Below are 15320 nucleotides of genomic sequence, written 5' to 3'. Positions count from 1 at the left end.
TCCGGCAATCACTATCAGCTCCCTGCACTTACCTCTGCAGGATGCAATAGACTCTGAGGCTCTTGCAGGCCTTATTGAGGAAATCCCCCGCCCATTTCTCCTACTGGATGATTTCAATGCCCATAGTTTGTTATGGGGCTCACACTACACTTGTCCCAAGGGTTGAATGTTGGAGAACCTCACGATGGCTCAGGAGCTGTACAGTCTTAACACAGGAAGTACCACACATTACTCCGCTGCTACTGGGTCATCCTCCACCATCGACCTCCCTTTCTGCTCTCCAGACCTTGAAGGCTCAGCACAGTGGGATGTAACTGATGACTTTCATTCCAGTGAACACTTCACACTGTGGGCCCACCTACTGGATGGAGGATTGCTGGAACAGACGCCACCAAAATGGATGATCAGCAGGGCTAACTGGGCGCTGTTCAGCCAGTTGACTGTGTTTGAACACGATAACAGCGTCCAGGAATGAGTGGCCAACATCATGCATGTGATCCATCATGCCGCTGACCTATCCATACCACAGGCTTTGGGTCCTCTTAGGAGGCGAGTTGAACCTTCGTGGACTGAAGAATGTCGTTCGGCGATTTGGGAAAAGCGTGCCGCCCAACAGTGAATAACCACACAGCCTTTCGAATCGCGAGAGCCAAGGCTCGACGCGTCATTAAGCAGAGCAGAAAACAGTCATGGCAAGTGTACCTGAACTCCATCAACCGCTCCACTTGTTCTGAAAAAGTATGGAAAGCCATGCAGAGGATTTCTTGTAAACATAGTCGTTTGCCGATAGCAACTATATTGAAACAGGGGTGTCTCCAAACGACGGCCACAGACATCGCCCAGAGCAAAAACTACAACTGATGCAAGTCAGGATCCGGCATTTCGTGGCTACCGTGCAACTGCAGAGAGGGGCCAGTTGGACATCGAATCGCACTGTTCTGAGGTCTACAGCTCTCCTTCCTCCATGTAGGAGCTCGAATCGTCACCGTCTGAGACTCATGATACTGCACCCGGTCACGACCAGATCCGGTACTGCATGCTTCGCCATTTGCCAGAGGCGTCAAAGGGAATCCTTCTCAAATGTTTTAATATTAAGTGGCGGTGAGGCACCTTTCCCAACTCGTGGTGGGAGGCGGTTCTGATCACTCTCCTGAAACTGGGAAAGGACTGTACATCTCCCTGTAGTTACAGGAGTACCAGCTTAAAGAGCTGCGCAGCAAAGACCTGGATCGAATGGTTAATCGTCGTCTGGTCTGGTTGTTAGAGGCCAGATAACTCCTTATCCGCTTTCAGTGCGGATTCCGATTTCGGTCCACTGTCGACAACCTGACCCTGCTAGAGGCGGCTATTCAGCAGTCTTTCCTACACAACCACCACTATATTAGTATATTCTTAGACATCAGTGAGGCATACGATACTACTTGGAAACACTGTATTCTCGCACAGCTGCGTCAGTGGGGCTTTCGTGGCCACCTCCCCATCTTCATACGGTCTTTCCTGTTTCAACGGTTTTTCGGACCCTAGTTGTTGCCTCGCTGTCAGATCGTTTAGAGGAGGAAACGGTGTCCCTCAGGGCAGTGTTTTAAGTGTTACCCTATTTGCCATAAACAGTATCACATCTACGGTAACGAGTCTTGTACAGTGCTCCTTATTTGTGGGCGATTTTGCTGTTTTCTGTTCCTCTTCCAGTGTTGCAACAACAGGCCATCAGTTGCAAATTACAGTGTGGAGGTTAGAAGAGTGGCCTGCAAAGACGGGTTTTCAGTTTTCTGATGCTAAGTGTGTTTGTGTGTTCGTTTTAATCGTTCTCGTCGTATTTTTAATTTGCTTGGCTTGCACATTTTAGAGATTCACTGAGGTTTCTGGACTTCAGTTTTGACTCGAAATGTTCGTGGTTGCCACAGATGAGAGACTTGAAAGCCTGAATCCTGAAGGTATTGAATCTCTTAAACTGCCTTAGCCACACGTCTTGAGGAGCTTACAGGGTCTCTCTCCTCCAGTTTCATAGGGCTTTCGTGCGTTCGCGGCTGGACTATGTGTGCACGGTGTACGGATCAGTGGGGCCTTCTTACTTGAAGATCATTGACGCTGTCCACCGTGAGGGAATTCGGCTGGCCACAGGTGCCTGCAGGACCAGTCTCATACCCAGCCTCTGTACTGATGCCGAGGAACCGCCACTTACCATCCAGTGGCAGCTTCTCACGGGGCATCAGGCATACAAGATCCTTGCAGGTCCGACTTCACCCATATACATTGTACTGTTGCTCGTCTGCCTCTCGAACGCCTCTTCTCCAAGTGTCGACGAGCAACAATGCTGTTTGGGATCAACATGGGGCATTTGATGGAGTCACTCGGTGTTGAGCAAGTACAACCCCGGATCGAGGGTTTTAACCGTCTGCCACCCTGGTTACTCCAGCGGCCCAGCATCATTTTAGACTTAGTGCAGTACAGAGGAGGTTTCAATGCTGCTTCTGTTTTCAATGTCATATTTTCAGACATTTCATATGGGCACCAGAACTATGTTGCTGTCTTTACGGACTCTGTTGGTTGCTCTGTCATTTTCCCGGATCCTGTCCTCAAGGTCCGACTGCCTCAAGAATTTTTCTGTTTTCGGCGGTCTTTCGGGCACTGCAGCAAATGAGACGTTCTTCCAGTGCTAAATTTGTCTGTTTAGGATCTCTGAGCGCCCTTTACTCTCTGTAAACAGCAGATAAAGTCATCCGGGATATTCAGCGTTCCATCCTCCAATTATGACTGGGGAAAGATGTGTGTTTTTGCTTGGTACCTGAGCACAAAGGAATTGCCGGAAACGAAAGGGCGGATCGAGCAGCCAAGGAGGCGCGTCGTGACCCTCACGTATTTCAGTGTGCCATCGCCCTGCACGCTATCAGCTCGCCAATGAGGTACGAAGTCCTGCGTCACTGGGAAGATGAGTGGCTGGAACTGACCGACAGCAAAGTCCGTGTAATAAAGAACACAACTCTACCGTGGGTTATTTACTTCCAGCCACGTCGACTGGACAGGGTCCTTACTCTTCTTCGCATAGGCCACAGCCCCATGACACGTAGATTCTTATTCCGGCCAGAGGACCCTCCAATTTTTGGTGCTTGTGACGTGCAGATCACTGAACGCAACATTTCATGGGACTGTGCTTTATTTTCCGACCAGCAGACTGCGGCGGATTTGCCGACAGATCTGCCGTCTATTTTACGCAGTGTTCAAACGAATGTGGTTCAAGTTTTAAAGTTTCGAGAACTGTCCAACATTTTTAACAAGAGTTTAGGGAGATGGTTTTTAATGTCTCAACGTAGTGTCTGGCTCACTCAAGTTTTTTGTAAGTGGTCAGCCAGTGACATTTCCCTGTGCTTTTCTTTTAGCTCTTCTGTGTTTTGTTTTTTCTCTGTTTTAATTTCATGTGCTCGTATAGCTACTAACTGATTTTAAGGCATGCGAGGTACAGTGAATCTGTGGTCATTTCGCGTGCATGAGTGTATAACAATTTTAGTGTACCTCCACATTCGTTTGTTTGATAAGGGTAAGGGCGCTGATGACCTCTCCTCGCTGTTGTGCGCCCGTAAGATCTAAACATACACACACACCATAATGCCCTCATCAAATAAAGTTAAACATTCCTCAATTTCTTCTATTCGCAGGGTGATTTTTCCTTTCTTGAAAGCGTGGCGTTGGAGAAGTACTGTTTATAAGCGACAGCGCAGACGCTGATTAATCTTACTGCAATTTTACGATCCCTGAGTGAATCGTGCTAACGGACTTGCGAATGAGATGCATTGGTCAGCTACCACATGGAGATCAAAGCACTCCAAATTCTGTGTTATCCTATTAGCAGTTCCACAGTGGCTAGAGGCGAGAATGCTGACGTCGAACATGGTCAACAATGTGCGAGTAAACTTCGCAAACCTAAGTGGAAACCATAGTTGCTTACCTGTAAACGAATCTACTGATTTTCCGTTGTGGTTTTCAGTACATACTCTTCTCTGGTTACGAAAAAATGAAAGCTAAGCAATCAAACGGAAAACTTTTATCATGCGTTGCCATTGCACTGTTGGCGTGAAACGATAGAACCTCATAGCAAATGAAGCCTTCAGATAATTAAGAGCAGACGAATCTCTACTATCCTTTGCCCGTCATCATTTGCACGTTCTCTTATGAACTTTCGCTTCCTCAGCATTTTCCGAATTTCGTTGCTAAACCACGTTGGGGTTTTTCTGTCCTTAATCCAGTTATTAGGCACATACTTGTCCAGAGCTGGATTTACAATCTGTTTAGCATATCACTTAGATTGCAATCATGTATTTCCAGTATGATAGACATAGAAGAATTATGGGAAAAGTTTAAACAGATTGTAAATCACGCTCTGGACAAGTATGTGCCTAGCAAGTGGATCAAGGACGGAAAAGACCCACCATGGTTTAGTGACGAAATTGGGAAAATGAAGAAGCAAACGTTGTCCCACTCTCGGTTCGAAACAGAAGACGCAAATGACAACATACAGAGATTAGTAGAGATTTCTGCGTCTTGTGACAGCCAGAGCGAGAGCACCAGCAGCAGCGAGTACTGTTTGTATAAAGCGTTTATTTTGCATTTTGTTTACGACCTTCCACTAAGGAAGGGATTCTATTTGTGTTTATCTGCTCTGCATAGTAACTAACAGTTCTTGATAAAACTTTACGTAGTTTTCGTGTTAGATTTCTTAGTGTTTTCTTGATCGTTTAGAACAGAAAGCGCCCTAAAACCGTCTTTGTTTGTTTCGCGGCCGTTAGCCACTAGTCACTTGAATCAGCAGTTGTCTTGTGACAGCCAGAGCGAGAGCACCAGCAGCAGCGAGTACTGTTTGTATAAAGCGTTTTTGTACTTATTTGCTGCGCTTAGCTTTTAAATAGTTTTTCTGGGAAAACCTAGCGTAGTTTTCGCGTCTCGTATTTCAGTGAGTTTCTTGATTATCAGAGTAGCTCATCAGAAGATTATCTTGGGAATTTGTCACCGTATAGGGTAGGGTAAACATAGTCATGTGTAGGGACTGTGGTTGTTGTGAGCGGACGCAAGGAGAATTGGCCACTCTTCGGGGGCAGGTGGAGGCTTTGTCTGTTAGGCTCATCGAGCTCGAGGCGCAGGCGTCGGCTCGTAGTGGCGTTGGGGCAACTGTGGTGAGACCTATGCCTACTTCGGTGGCCTTGGAATCACATGGAACCCCTGATGTCGCTGCGTCTTCCGGCAGTGAGCATCTTACCGGTCAGCCATCACTCCAGGGTGAATGACGGACAGTGGTGGGCTCGCGCGTGCCTGGCCGAAAGGCGAAGGTGGGATCTGGCCGCGTGGCAGCTGCCTTACCCCTTTCCAACAGGTACGGGGTGCTTCCTAGTGGTGATGACATCGTTTCCGAGCCACCACAGGATGCCTCGCCTGTTGGGCCAGTGGCCGATTCTCCGGCAAGGTCCCGACAGTCACAGAGGGCGGGCCTATTAGTTATAGGGAGCTCCAACGTTAGGCGGGTTATGGAGCCCCTCAGGAAAATAGCGGGTAGGTCGGGGAAGAATGCCAGTGTGCACTCTGTGTGCCTGCCGGGGGGTCTCGTCCGTAATGTGGAGGAGGCCCTTCCGGCAGCTATTGAACGCACTGGGTGTGACCGGCTGCAGATAGTAGCACATGTCGGAACGAATGACGCCTGCCGCTTGGGTTCTGAGGCCATCCTTGGTTCCTTCCGGCGGCTGGCTGATTTGGTGAAGACAACCAGCATCGCACGCGGAGTGCAAGCTGAGCTTAATATCTGCAGCATAGTGCCCAGAGACGATCGCGGTCCTCTGGTTTGGAGCCGTGTGGAGGGTCTAAACCAGAGGCTCAGACGACTCTGCGACTATAATGGTTGCAAATTCATCGACCTCCGTTATTGGGTGGAGAACTGTAGGGCCCCCCTAGACAGGTCAGGCGTGCACTACACACCGGAAGCAGCTACTAGGGTAGCAGAGTACGTGTGGCGTGCACACGGGGGTTTTTTAGGTTAGAGGGACCCCCCTTGGGCGAAACGATAAAATACCCGACGGCTTACCAGAGAGGACATATCATCGTTGATAAAGAACGTCCGTCCTCAGAGATCAAAAACAGGAAAAGTTAACGTAATATTGGTAAACTGCAGGAGTATCCAGGGCAAGGTTCCTGAATTAGTATCTCTTATTGAAGGAAATAGTGCGCATATAGTATTAGGAACGGAAAGTTGGTTAAAACCGGAAGTGAACAGTAACGAAATCCTAGACACAGAATGGAATATATACCGCAAGGATAGGATAAACGCCAATGGTGGAGGAGTATTTATAGCAGTAAAGAATTCAATAATATCCAGTGAAGTTATTAGCGAATGCGAATGTGAAATAATCTGGGTTAAGCTAAGTATCAAAGGTGGGTCAGATATGATAGTCGGATGCTTCTATAGACCACCTGCATCAGCAACCGTAGTAGTTGAGCGCCTCAGAGAGAACCTGCAGAACGTCGTGAAGAAGTTTCGTGATCATACTATTGTAATAGGAGGAGACTTCAATCTACCAGGTATAGAATGGGACAGTCACACAATCAGAACTGGAGCCAGGGACAGAGACTCTTGTGACATCATCCTGACTGCCTTGTCCGAGAATTACTTCGAGCAGATAGTTAGAGAACCAACTCGTGAAGCTAACGTTTTAGACCTCATAGCAACAAATAGACCGGAACTTTTCGACTCCGTGAATGTAGAAGAGGGTATCAGTGATCATAAGTCAGTGGTTGCATCAATGACTACAAGTGTAATAAGAAATGCCAAGAAAGGAAGGAAAATATATTTGCTTAACAAGAGTGATAGGGCACAAATCGCAGAATATCTGAGTGACCACCATCAAACGTTCATTTCTGAGGAAGAGGATGTGGAACAAAAATGGAAAAAATTCAGAAACATCGTCCAGTACGTCTTAGATAAGTTCGTACCGACTAAGGTCCAAAGCGAGGGGAAAGATCCACCGTGGTATAACAATCATGTACGAAAGGTACTACGGAAACAAAGAAAGCTTCATCATAGGTTTAAGAGTAGTCGAATCATAGCTGATAAGGAAAAGCTGAACGAAGCGAAAAAGAGCGTAAAGAGAGCAATGAGAGAAGCATTCAACGAATTCGAACATAAAACATTGGCAAACAATCTAAACAAGAACCCTAAAAAGTTTTGGTCATATGTAAAATCGGTAAGCGGATCTAAATCCCCTATTCAGTCACTCGTTGACCACAATGGCACCGAAACAGAGGACGACCGAAGAAAGGCAGAAATACTGAATTCAGTGTTCCGAAACTGTTTCACTGCGGAAAATCTTAACACGGTCCCTGACTTCAGCCGTCGCACGGACGCCAAAATGGAAAATATTGAAATAAACGATATCGGAATTGAAAAACAACTGCTATCACTTAGTAGCGGAAAAGCATCCGGACCAGACGAGATACCCTTAGGATTCTACAGTGATTATGCTAAAGAACTTGCCCCCTTTCTATCAGCAATTTATCGTAGATCGCTGGAAGAACGTAAAGTACCTAGCGACTGGAAGAAAGCGCAGGTCGTTCCCATTTTCAAGAAGGGTCATAAATCAGATGCGAATAATTATAGGCCTATTTCACTTACGTCAATCTGTTGTAGAATAATGGAACATGTTTTGTGTTCTCGTGTTATGACGTTCTTAGATAATACAAATCTCCTTCATCATAACCAACATGGATTCCGCAAACAGAGATCATGTGAAACTCAGCTCGCCCTATTTGCCCAAGAAATTCACAGTGCCGTAGACACTGGCGAGCAGATTGATGCCGTATTCCTGGACTTCAGGAAGGCATTTGATACGGTTCCGCACTTACGTTTAGTGAAAAAAATACGAGCTTACGGAATATCGGACCAGGTTTGTGATTGGATTCAGGATTTCCTTGAAGAAAGAACACAACATGTAATTCTTAACGGTTCAAAATCTGCAGATGTAGAGGTAATTTCGGGAGTACCGCAAGGAAGCGTGATAGGACCTTTATTGTTTACAATATACATAAATGACTTAGTTGACAACATCGGTAGCTCCGTGAGGCTATTTGCAGATGACACGGTTGTCTACAAGAAAGTAGCAACATCAGAAGACTCGTACGTACTCCAGGAAGACCTGCAGAGGATTAATGCATGGTGCGACAGCTGGCAGCTTTCCCTAAACGTAGATAAATGTAATATAATGCGCATACATAGGGGCAGAAATCCATTCCAGTACGATTATGCCATAGGTGGTAAATCATTGGAAGCGGTAACGACCGTAAAATACTTAGGAGTTACTATCCGGAGCGATCTGAAGTGGAATGATCACATAAAACAAATAGTGGGAAAAGCAGGCGCCAGGTTGAGATTCATAGGAAGAATTCTAAGAAAATGTGACTCATCGACGAAAGAAGTAGCTTACAAAACGCTTGTTCGTCCGATTCTTGAGTATTGCTCATCAGTATGGGACCCTTACCAGGTTGGATTAATAGAAGAGATAGACATGATCCAGCGAAAAGCAGCGCGATTCGTCATGGGGACATTTAGTCAGCGCGAGAGCGTTACGGAGATGCTGAACAAGCTCCAGTGGCGGACACTTCAAGAAAGGCGTTACGCAATACGGAGAGGTTTATTATCGAAATTACGAGAGAGCACATTCCGGGAAGAGATGGGCAACATATTACTACCGCCCACATATATCTCGCGTAATGATCACAACGAAAAGATCCGAGAAATTAGAGCAAATACGGAGACTTACAAGCAGTCGTTCTTCCCACGCACAATTCGTGAATGGAACAGGGAAGGGGGGGATCAGATAGTGGTACAATAAGTACCCTCCGCCACACACCGTAAGGTGGCTCGCGGAGTATAGATGTAGATGTAGATGTGACAAGATCTATGGGCGAACCATACAACTACCACCGTAAAACCTTTGTAAAAGATACGGCAGAGAATCCGACAAAATTAAGGTCCTATGTAAAACCGCTAAGCGGGTGTAAGGCTTCATCCAGTCACTCGTTAGCCAATCTGGTGTGGCTGTTCTACAGGGTGAAAAGTATTTAAACCGACAAACTCTGGGAGGTTGTAGGGGACATCAAAGCAAATATTTTCCCCTAATGTCATTTTTTCCTACGAGGATTATTTAAACCGGTGGAGGCCGCATTGCCGGCCGCGGTGGTCTAGCGGTTTTGGCGCTGCAGTCCGGAACCGCGGGACTGCTACGGTCGCAGGTTCGAATCCTGCCTCGGGCATGGGTGTGTGTGATGTCCTTAGGTTAGTTAGGTTTAAGTAGTTCTAAGTTCTAGGGGACTTATTACCTAAGACATTGAGTCCCATAGTGCTCAGAGCCATTTGAACCATTTTGAATTTGGAGGCCGCATTATTCTCTTCAGTTGTTAGCGGCCGTATTACGATCTTCAGTTGTTAGATGGCGTATTACGCTCTTCAGTTGTAGGCAACTGCTGTCCACCAGTGTAGTAGTGCATTGTCTCTGTTTACTAATGGAGCGATACACCTGGAGTGAGTACGCTGATATGGTTGGTGCGTACTACGTATCGCACCACAACGGACGAGCTGCACAGCGGGTTTATCAACAACAATATCCTAATCGCCGTATCCCGCATTATACGACCTTTGCTGCTGTGTACCAACGTCTGCGTGAGATCGGGTCACTTAGCAGATTACCTGGACAGGGACGCCGTCGCACGGTAAGAACGCTGCAATTTGAGGAAGCTGTCTTGCAGCATGTGGAGCGAGATTCTTCAATCAGCACTCGTGCAATTGCACGTAACATGGGGACGAATCAGACGAATGTAAGAACAGTTCTTCGATAGCTATTTTTACGTCCATTTCATGTACAGCGTGTCCACAATCTGGAACCAGTTGATTATCCACCCAGAGAACAGTTTTCGCAGTGGTACCTGGAACAGTGTGAAATGCATCCTACATATCCATGCTCTGTGTTGTTTACCGATCAAGCAACGTTCGGCCGTGATGGAGTTTTCAACATGCACAATTCGCATGTTTGGAGTGATGATAACCCACATTCCACAGTTACTAGCGCCCATCAAGTGCGATTCTTCGTTAATGTGTGGGTCGGTGTTGTTGGGGATTGTTTAATTGGGCCGTATCTGCTACCTAGGCCATTAAATGGCAGGCACTATTACAATTTTCTCGCCAGAGGATTGCCAGAATAGCTGGCAATCCCTGCCGCTCCCTACAAGACAACGCATGTTGTTCCAACATTACGGGGCGCCGGCACATTTCAGTCGTCGTGTGCGTCGATTCCTGGACCGACGGTTCCCAGAAACGTGGATTGGCAGAGTTGGTCCTGTACCATGGCCTGCTCGATCCCCAGATATGTCACCTCTGGACTTTTTTTTGTGTAGGGAGACATGCGCAACCTTGTTTACGCAACTCCTGTTGCATCAGAAGAGGATCTGGTTGCAGCAGCAGGAACAATTCAGGATACTCCTGGTGTTTTTGCCCGTGTCAGACAGAACATGATCCGACGGTGTAACCTTTGTTTATGTGTCAATGGAGGCATTTTTGAAAATCTACTGTGATTGAAATTGGGTTGTGTTAATGTGTTGTCTCTTGGTCATAAAAAATGGAAAAGTGTTTGTTGGTTTAATTAATTTGCGGCCAGAGAAATCTTCCTCTACCGGTTTAAATACTCCTCATGGGAAAAAATGACATTAGGGAAAAATATTTGCTTTGATGTCCCCTACAACCTCCCAGAGTTTGTCGGTTTAACTACTTTTCACCCTGTAGATAGCAAAACGAAAGCTGAAGTTTTAGATTCCGCGTTTCAGAAACGATTCACGCAGGAGAATCGTACAAACATACTGTCGTTTGACCATTGCACAGAGTCCCATAAGGACGACATTGTAATAAGCATCCCTGGCGTAGAGACACTACTGAAAGGGTTGAAAACAAATAAGTTACCAGGTACAGATGAAATCCCATTTCGGTTTTACAAAGAGTACTCTACGACATTCGTCCCTTACGACTCTCTGGCCTAGCGCAAAGTCCCAAGCGACTGCAAAAAAAAAAAAAAAAAAAAAAAAAAAAAAAAAAAAACCCGCTGAACCGCTGACTCTTGTACATGAGAAGGGTAAAAGAAAGGACCCGAAAAATTACAGACTAGCATCCTTAACATCGGTTTGTTGCAGAATCCTAGAACATGCTCTGAGTTCGAATATAATACATTGCCTAGAGACCGAAGAGCTTGTATCCCAGAATCAGCACGGTTTTAGAAAGCATCGCTGTTGTGAAACTCATCTTGCCCTTCTCTCACATGATATACTGCAAACTGCGAATGAAGGGCAACAGACAAATTTAATATTCCTAGATTTCCGAAAAGAATTTGACACGGTACACCGCCGTAGACTGTTAACAGAAGTATTAGCATACGGAATATGTTCCCACATATGTGAGTGGCTGGAAGACTTCTTAAGTAAAAGAACACAGTATGTTGTCCTCAATGTCGAGTGTTCATCGGAGACTAGGGTTCAAAAATGGTTCAAATGGCTCTGAGCACTATGGGACTTAACATCTGTGGTCATCAGTCCCCTAGAACTTAGAACTACTTAAACCTAACTAACCTAAGGACATCACACACATCCATGCCCGAGGCAGGATTCGAACCTGCGACCGTAGCAGTTGCGCGGCTCCGGACTGAGCGCCTAGAACCGCGGGACCACCGCGGCCGGCGGAGACTACGGTATCGTTGGGATTGCCACAGGGAAGTGTGACAGGTCCGCTATGGTTTTCTATGTACATAAATGATCTGACTGAGAGTTGGCAGAAATCTGCTCTTGTTCGATGATGACGCATTGGTGTACGGGAAAATCTCGAAGATGAATGGTAGGATGGTACAGGATGACTTAGACAAAATTTATATTTTATGTGATGAATGGCAACTAGCCCTAAATGTAGAAAACTTAAGTTAATGCGGTCGAGTAGGAAGATCGAACCTGTAATGTTCGGATACTATATTACTAGTGTCCTGCTTGACACAGCCAAATCGTTTAAATATCTGTGCATAACGCTTCCGAGCGATGTGAAATGGAACGAGCACGTGAGGACTGTGGCACAGAAGGCGAATGGTCGACTTCGTTTCATTGGGAGAGTTACAGGAACGTGTGGTTCATCTGTCAAGGAATCAGATATAGCAGCTAGTGCGACTTATTCTTGAGTACTGTTAGAGTGTTTGGGATCCGAACCAGGTCGGATTAAATGAAGGCATCAATTCAGAGACGAGCTGCTAGATTTGTTACCGGTAGGTTCGAAAAACACGGAAGAGATGCTTCGGGAACTCAAATGGCAATTTCTGGAAAGAAGGCGACGTTCTTTTAGAGGAACGCTAATGGAGTAAATTTATAGAACCGACATCTGAAGCTGACTGTAAAACGATCCTACAGCCGCCAATATAAACACACATCAAAAAAAGTTTGCATCACCTCGGTTCCGAGAGTTCCGAACCTCTACAGAAAATTGGGATAGACATCAACATAAATATCATTTCCGCCCTTTTTATTACTCATGAAAACCACAAATTGCATGTTGTACCACCATACAGCGAGACCTTCCGAGGTGGTGGTCCAGATTGCTGTACACATCAGTACCTCTAATACCCAGCAGCACGTCCTCTTCCATTGACACATGCCTGTATTCGTCGTGGCATACTACCCACAAGATCATCAAGGCACTGTTGGTCCAAATTTTCCCATTCTTCAACAATGATTCGGCGTAGATCCCTCAGAGTGGTAGGTGGGTCACGTTGTCCATAAACAGCCCTTTTCAATCTGTCCCAGGCATGTTCGATAGGATTCATGTCTGGAGAACATGCTGGTCACTCTAATCGAGCGATGTCTATATCCTGAAGAAAGTCATTCACAAGATGAGCACGATGGGGAAGCGAATTGTCGTCCATAAAGACGAATACCTCGCCAGTATGCTGCCGATATGGTTGCACTATTGGTCGGAGGGTGGCATTCAGGCATTCACGTATCGTACAGCCGTTAGGGTGCCTTCCATGACCACCAGCTGCATACGTCGGCCCCACATAATGGTACCCCAAAACAGCAGGGTACCTCCACCTTGCTGCACTCGCTAGGCAGTGTGTCTAAGGCGTTCAGTGTGACTTGGTTGCCTCCAAACACGTCTCCAAAGATTGTGTGGTTGAAGGCATATGCGACACCCATCGGTGAAGAGAACGTGATGCAAATCCTGAGCGGTCCATTCGGCATGTTGTTGGGCCCATCTGTACCGCGCTGCATGGTGTCGTTGTTGCAAAGATGGACTTCGCCATTGAGGTCGGGAGTGAAGTTCCGCATCATACAGCCTATTGTGTACAGTTTGAGCCGTAACACGACGTCCTGTGGCTGCGCGAAAAGCATTATTCAACATGGTGTCGTTGCTGACAGGGTTTCTCAAAGCCATAATCCGTAGGTAGTGGTCATCCATTGCAGTAGTAGCCCTTGGGCGGCCTGAGCGAGGTATGTCATCGACAGTTCCTGTCTCTCTGCATCTCCTCAATGTCCGAACAACATTCACTCCGAGACGCCTGGACACTTCCGTTGTTGAAAGCTCTTCCTGGCACAAAGTAACAATGAGAACGCGATCGAACCGTGGTATTGACCGTCTAGGCATGGTTGAACTACAGACAACACGAGTCATGTACCTCCTTCCTGGTGGAATGACTGGAACTGATCGACTGTCGGACCCCCTCCGTCTAATAGGCACTGCTCATGCATAGATGTTTACATCTTTGGGCGGGTTTAATGACATCTCTGAACAGTCATAGGTACTGTGTCATGATACAATATCCACAGTCAACGTCTGTCTTCAGGAGTTCTGGGAACCAGGGTGATGCAAAACTTTTTTTTATGTGTGTATTTCGCTTAGGGACCATGAAGATAAGATACGATAAATTTGGGCTCATGCGAAGGGATATACACCGTCGTTTTTCCCTCGGTGTGTATGCGAATCGAACAGGAGAGGAAGTGACTAGCAGTGGTGCAGGATACCCTCTGTCATGCATGTATGGTGGATTGCGGAGTATTTATGTAGATGTACATGGTTAATGTAGACTACAAATGAAGTTGAGATGGACATTAGAAGAATCATAATGTGAAATCACAATACGTGCGTTCAATTGGAATCCTAAAGGGAAAGGAGGACGACGACGAGGACGACGACGAGGACGACGACGAGGACGACGACGAGGACGACGACGAGGACGACGACGAGGACGACGACGAGGACGACGACGAGGACGACGACGAGGACGACGACGAGGACGACGACGAGGACGACGACGAGGACGACGACGAGGACGACGACGAGGACGACGACGAGGACGACGACGAGGACGACGACGAGGACGACGACGAGGACGACGACGAGGACGACGACGAGGACGACGACGAGGACGACGACGAGGACGACGACGAGGACGACGACGAGGACGACGACGAGGACGACGACGAGGACGACGACGAGGACGACGACGAGGACGACGACGAGGACGACGACGAGGACGACGACGAGGACGACGACGAGGACGACGACGAGGACGACGACGAGGACGACGACGAGGACGACGACGAGGACGACGACGAGGACGAGGACGACGACGAGGACGACGACGAGGACGACGACGAGGACGACGACGAGGACGACGACGAGGACGACGACGAGGACGACGACGAGGACGACGACGAGGACGACGACGAGGACGACGACGAGGACGACGACGAGGACGACGACGAGGACGACGACGAGGACGACGACGAGGACGACGAGGAGGACGAGGAGGACGAGGAGGACGAGGAGGACGAGGAGGACGAGGAGGACGAGGAGGACGAGGAGGAGGAGTAGATGGTACTCCTGTAGTTTTTAGCTCATCTTTTTGTCATAATACATTAGTTGTAATGCTTGTAATATACTGAGGTACAGGGTTGAACAAAAGTATGGAAACAGCAAAAACACAACACTTTACCACACCTAATACCGGGTTGGAAACCCGTTGGCATTCAAAACAGCTTCTGGTGATCTCGGAATGGGTAAATACAGGTCCTTTACGGTTTTGAAGGGAATCTTTACCATTGTTCCTGCAAAATAGTGGCAAGTTCAGTTTACGATGCTGGAAGTAGATAGTGGTCATGTAACCTTCTCTCCAAAGTAGACCACAAAGGCCCATAATGATGAGATCTGAGGACTGGTGGCAAGGACGAAGTCATCCTCGTGCTCACGTAACTGGTCCTGGACGATGAGAGCC

At 47.2% G+C, this 15320-nt stretch overlaps 1 protein-coding gene across 1 annotated transcript; it reads left to right on the top strand.

The window, feature by feature from the left end:
- Positions 1 to 3885: 3885 nt before the first annotated feature.
- On the top strand, positions 3886 to 14920 carry LOC126183385 (fibrinogen-binding protein-like). The gene is made up of 2 exons (XM_049925330.1): positions 3886 to 3903; positions 14210 to 14920. Exons 1-2 carry the CDS (start codon positions 3886 to 3888, stop codon positions 14918 to 14920), a joined length of 729 nt encoding a protein of 242 aa, XP_049781287.1.
- The last annotated feature ends 400 nt before the right edge of the window (positions 14921 to 15320 follow it).

This window comes from Schistocerca cancellata, chromosome 4 (genome assembly GCF_023864275.1).
Source record: "Schistocerca cancellata isolate TAMUIC-IGC-003103 chromosome 4, iqSchCanc2.1, whole genome shotgun sequence".
Taxonomy (NCBI): Eukaryota; Metazoa; Arthropoda; class Insecta; order Orthoptera; family Acrididae; genus Schistocerca; species Schistocerca cancellata.
The sequence above is the reverse complement of the archived record's forward strand: the minus strand, read 5'-3'. Positions and strand labels throughout refer to the sequence as shown.